The sequence below is a fragment of the Trachypithecus francoisi genome, unplaced genomic scaffold (assembly GCF_009764315.1).
Source record: "Trachypithecus francoisi isolate TF-2019V2 unplaced genomic scaffold, Tfra_2.0 Lachesis_group8, whole genome shotgun sequence".
Classification (NCBI taxonomy): Eukaryota; Metazoa; Chordata; class Mammalia; order Primates; family Cercopithecidae; genus Trachypithecus; species Trachypithecus francoisi.
Window position 1 is genome coordinate 79,159,011 of NW_022681473.1, and position 6,000 is coordinate 79,165,010.

A 6,000-nucleotide genomic window follows, 5' to 3' on the forward strand; every position below is an offset into this window, starting at 1 on the left:
ATACATATCTTCTATATACATTATAGAGAGCAACTTCTATAGAGGAATTGTTTTGTTAGAAAGAATCCATTTGCTCTTACTGAACAGATATTCAGTATAGACTTCCTCATTTACTCAAATCTTATAGTCTCCTAAATAGATTCTATAGTTATATTTACATAAAATTTAAACATTTCTCCTTAACTGCTATGTGCCTTAAATATGTAGTTGATTATGATAATGAGATTTGTTTTTCATTATATTTATTTTTAGGTTAATTGTTGATGTACAGGGAAGTTTATGTAATCCTTATCTAGCAGTATGTTTTTTTTTAATATGCATTATCTGATGATGGATTTCCTATAGTTATATCATCTATTAATTGCCTCAGGTACTTTTAGTAGCATGCTTTCTACTTGTATCAGTAAAAAGACATTCATTTTTTATTTTGGAAAAATAATAATAGAATAAAACAAAAATAAAAATCACCTATAATCTTATTGTTAGATTGATTGCTTGTGTTGTTTTAGTCTCCACTGTACTTTTTCTTATACTTTTTTCCACATACACATAAGGTGTTTAGCATATGTTTTAATTAATTTAATTTTATTGAATAATATATGCATGTTATTTTACAAGCCAAAGAGTGATCCAAGACTTACAAGAAAAGACTTATGCCCCTATATCAGCTACTGTAACCCTTTTAGCTATTTATTCTGCTATTTTGCTCTGTATTTCTAAATAATAGGCAAATATTACTATCTGTTAATTCATCAAGTTTATCTCTAGAGTTCCTTACATTTAAATAATGATTTTAACTCACAGCTTCCCTGTTCTTTCATTCATCTTCTCAGTATAGTATTATCATATTTGGGGGCAAATCCACATCTAGGAATTGTATTGTTTTCACTACTACAATATTATTTACAATTCAACCAAATAGTATGCTATGATTACATTTGTTTTCCTACATTCCTAATTCCAATTCTATTGGAATTAAGACTTTTATCTTTTTTGTTTTAAAGCACCCATCACTGTTTATACTAAATTTTAAAAGGAATTGTAAATACCACCTCATAACATAGTGAAATATCGGCAATTTATATATTTTTCACCTGGGTGACATCCTTTGTGTAGGTCTCCCCTTCTCATTCTACACCTGCCATTCAGGGACATTCCTTCACCACATCTTCTGGGTACAATAACACATTCAGTCATTCAGTAAATATGTTCATTCTCTCATATGTGTTTCAGATACTGTACCAGATTCTAGAATTATATCAATGTTGAAAACATACTATTGGCCTTCAAGGAACCATTTTAATAGAAAAAAATATATTCATGTAATAGATAGCTGGAATATAATGTGATGGGTGTGATAATAGAGGAAATACTAAGCCAGTAACATATTGGATGCTGTCTCTCCCCAGTGCCATGTTCTTATGGTGGTTTGAAGGAATATAAATAATCAGGAGGCTAAAGACTTTTCCCTGTTCAGATTTATTTTTAAAATATATGTGGTCAAAATCTGTTGTTGCTTTTTAAAGTAATGTAAAACTATTCACCACTATTCACCTTTATTTACAATAAAGGAATCAATATATAATTGGATAACATTCTGATTACTACAAAGTTATTGTTTATCCTGGTTTCTGCTGAACCAGCAAATCGAATATTGAAAAGACTGAGTCTACATGTAAGGAATGAGTTAAGGTGAAGAAAAAATATGCAAGTCAATACATTATAAAAGTTGTTCATCCATTTATGGCAGCAGATTCTAAACTGCCAAATCTCCAACTATCTGATTGGGTTCCTATAAGCCACATCTTAGACATACCATGAATCATTACTTTTTAGTCAGTATAGCACAGGGATTTCAACTTTTTGTAAAGGAATGGCTTGCTAGAGGAATATTTAAATATCCATTAACCTAAGTCTTGTTTAGATAATTAAAACACAGCAGGATCTGTCTAGTTCCCTCATCTGGTTGGGGAGGTTGTTGGTAGTAATAAAATTATTCCTTTTAGGAATTTTGCAAACAGCCTGTTCATTTATATGACCAAGGGTGTAGATAGGGATTCTTATATGGCTGCTTTTAAATGATTCATTTAAATTGTCCAACTAATTATAGAATCATCTGTTGTTTTTTTTGTTTTTTTTTTTTTTTTTTTGAGACGGAGTCTCGCTCTGTTGCCCAGGCTGGAGTGCAGTGGCCGGATCTCAGCTCGCTGCAAGCTCCGCCTCCCGGGTTTACGCCATTCTCCTGCCTCAGCCTCCCGAGTAGCTGGGACCATAGGCGCCCGCCACCTCGCCCGGCTAGTTTTTTGTATTTTTTAGTAGAGACGGGGTTTCACCGTGTTAGCCAGGATGGTCTTGATCTCCTGACCTCGTGATCCGCCTGTCTCGGCCTCCCAAAGTGCTGGGATTACTTGAGCCACCGCGCCCGGCCAGAATCATCTGTTTTATTTGAAATGTATGGCTTCAGGAAAATTTTGAATTTAATTTGATGTGATTTATTTCTTAGGTTGCTCAGAATGATGGCATCTCAAAAACATGGGCTTACCCATGATTTTTGTTTTGGTGAATGTTTAAAAACAACACAAAAAGCCATTTACGCATGCATTTTATGCGCACACACACACACACACACAGACACACACAACCCAGAATGGTCCTTAGGCTGAACACAAGTTCTGATTGAGTAATGGCTATGGAAATTTTCCACAACATTTAGAAATGCTGTTCTCTAATGCAGAGGAAATAATACATCATGATATCAAATGTTCTTTTATGATAAAGGAAGCAACTACAGAAAGCTTTTATTTATTCAAAGTAACCAATGATATTGATGGAAAAAAAAAACACACCAAAAAAACCCAACTCTCCCAATACTACTTTTAAAATGAACATATCAAAACTGATTTTCATTAGAATGTAGTTATTTTTCCACACTAGTTAATTAAAAGCCAAGACCCAGATTTATGTATATATTTATATATATGTTTATATATATATTTATGTGTATATTTATATTATATATCTCTCTCTCTCGCAGTGCAAACAATTAAGCTTCATCATCTGGACAAAAATACCAACTTACTCTCTCTTTGTAAAAAGCAATTACAATTTCAAGACACTTCATATTTGCTTCTTTTGCTAGCACCAAGTAGGCCTGATGTGAATATTCCCATTTCAGGAGAAACATCCATTCTCCACTGCTGCCTGTGGCACCAATTATTCTTTCAGGATCAACATCTCTGGTGAAGCTTCTTGGTTTGTCGGCAGCAACTCTTTTCTTCTTTGATATGCTGTCATTAGATTCACTGTCAGATAAAGACTTTCTTTATTTTTGTACCTTTTTTTTGTTACCAGCTTTTTGAGAATTAAGAAATGGTTCAATTAACTCTGGACAATCTAAATTTTTTGCAGGTTCCCAAGTACTGTCAACATCTGACATCCCTTCCACTTCAGGAAATGCTCCACCTTCCCTTTTGCTACAATTGGATCCAGTAGTTTTCCCACAGATTCTTCAGGCTCTGCCTCTTTGACTTTTTAACCCTTTTCATTTTGTTTTTCTTTTTCCTCCCTTTTTAAAAATATTTGTTTTTATTTTTTGCAATGTAGTTTCATTTAAGGCTTTTGAGTGGTTTTTTTTTTTTTTTTTTTTTTTTTTTTTTTTTTGCTTGTTTTGGTGGTTGTTTGATTTCGGCAGACCTGAAGGGCCATTATTCATACAGATATCCGCTCCCTTAAGCCCCGCCCCTCCAGGCTTTACTTTCAGCATCCTGAGACCTATCAAGGCCAGGCCCCCGTTCTCCACCAGGGAGCGCAGGGTTCTTGGTCCGCGCATCTCTGAGGAGAAACAAAGGCCCAGAGTGTGGGCGCTCCAGGGTACCGTGGCACAGGGCCCGCTCCTGTGCTCCGGCGTCCCGGTAACCAAGAGCGCCCCCCACCACGAAGCCTTGGGACAAAGGGACAACCCCCATGTGCCAAAATCTGTTTCAAGATTTAAGACTGTGACCTCTGTGAATACAGAGATTGTTCAAATGTCCTGGGGTTCTTGGGAGGCTTCTAAGATTACCGAGCATTTGCCAACATTACTATTAATGTTTGTCAAACAATTAAAAGACTGGATTAGTGAATGATTAATGATGTAACAGTGTTCTATTGATAATTGGAATCGTTACAAGATCCTTTTACAGAAAAAGATGGAAAAATCACAGCTAATATTTAATTGAGTACACACTATATACCAGGCTCTGAATCACTAGCGGATGTTATCTATAAAATTCAAAAGTTCCAACAATGGGAGTATTTTTTTCCTATTTTTCTGATGAAGTAACTGAGGCTTTGGAGTGTTAGGTATAACTTTCCCAAGCTCTTACAGCTAATAAGTAGTAGAACTGGCCTCCAAAGGACTGTGAAAGGTTGAAGATGACGGTGATCTTAACAATGGTGGTAACAATAAAAACAATGGCATGTCTTTCTATTTCAGACTCAGACTCTTTTCAAGACTACATTAAGTCCTATCTGGAACAAGCCGGTCGGATCTGGTCATGGCTCCTTGGGGCGGCGATGGTAGGAGCTGCCCTCACTGCCCTGCTGGCAGGGCTTGTGAGCTTGCTGTGCGGTCACAAGAGAAAGGAGCTTGCTGAAGAAAAGCAGCCACTCCTCATGGAGAAAGAGGATTACCACAGCTTGTTGTATCAGAGCCATTTATAAAAGGCTTAGGCAATAGAGTAGGGTCAAAAGTTAGAGTGACCTCACTCTAACTCAAAGTAATGTCCAGGTTCCCACAGAATATCTGCTGGTATTTTTCTGTAAAGACCATTTGCAAAATTGCAACCTAATACAAAGCGTACCCTTCTTCCAGCTCAGGTAGAACATACCTGTCTTTGTCTTGCTGTTTTCACTCAGCTCTTTTAACACTTTCCCCTAAGCCCATATGTCTAAGGAAAGGATGCTATTTGGTAATGTGGAACTGTTATTTGTATCTGAATTAAAGTGCTCTTATTTTACAAAAATGAAATAATTTTGATTTTTGCCTTCTGATTATTTAAAGATATATATGTTTTATTGGTTCCTTTTTTATTTTAATAAAACAGTGACAAATCTACATTAACTGACTCCTTTAGGCTTCAGAAACACATTTTTTTCTTCACAAAGTATGATATTCCCCTATATTTTACATTTCTGCTCCAAAATATATTATGGACTTCAAATAGAAAACAACCTTTAGCTCTTTTCTGTCATAGCTCTGACGATATTTTTTAAGGTCACTGAGAACAAGGGCCCAGCCTCTACAACACATCCAGCTAAGCGCCTGTCTCAAGATGTGTCCATTAAATATTTTAATGATGATAATTACAAGTATATTAACATATTTTCACCTTCTAAAAGTATTTTGTTAGAGAAAGTTTAAAATGCAATTAAACATTTGAAGTTTGAACAGCTCTCTGAATATCAGCCTTTCTGCAGTTCTAGTAAAATAACTCATTTTCATTTTCCTTGCCTATTAAGATTTCAAATTAGGATGTTCAGATAATCCTACTACTTAAATTTTGGGCCCCTATTGATTTCCAAAAAAAAAGTACAATTGATATTACATTTGTATTATGGCTATGCATAGCACAAAAGACTAGGACCAGTGGGTAGAATTTATAGTGGGCCCAATTTTAGTTTAATAAGAGGAAACACTGTTCAATACTCAGAGTTCCAAAATCAAAATGGACATCTTTGGACAATAATAAGTGGTTACCACTGGAAGTCTTCACATACTAGATTGGGTGGCTAGAGAAAATTTAAGCAGTGAGTCTATATTTTTTCATTTAAATTGGCCCAGGGTTCTTGCCAACTCTCTCCCCACTGTAAAGCAAAGGTAACCATGCTCTATAAAAAGTCCCTATTACTCTTCCACATTATTTCAGGGTGTTTCACCATCCTTTCTTCCAGCCTTCCAACCAAATTTATTTACTTTGTCCAGGTGTTTCCAGCTCTTCAGTTTCCTTATACTAGCTGTGC

At 35.5% G+C, this 6,000-nt stretch overlaps 1 protein-coding gene and 1 pseudogene across 1 annotated transcript in view; one reads left to right on the forward strand and one right to left on the reverse strand.

Annotated features, from left to right (window-relative positions):
• Positions 1 to 5,095, forward strand: part of TYR (tyrosinase) — a 125,110-nt gene extending 120,015 nt beyond the window's left edge. The window contains exon 5 of the mRNA XM_033205968.1: positions 4,475 to 5,095. Coding sequence (XP_033061859.1) covers positions 4,475 to 4,701 — 227 coding nt within the window. The 3' untranslated portion in view covers positions 4,702 to 5,095. The remainder of the gene's footprint in view (positions 1 to 4,474) is intronic.
• Positions 2,613 to 3,965, reverse strand: LOC117080510 (annotated as a pseudogene).
• Positions 5,096 to 6,000: the final 905 nt, after the last annotated feature.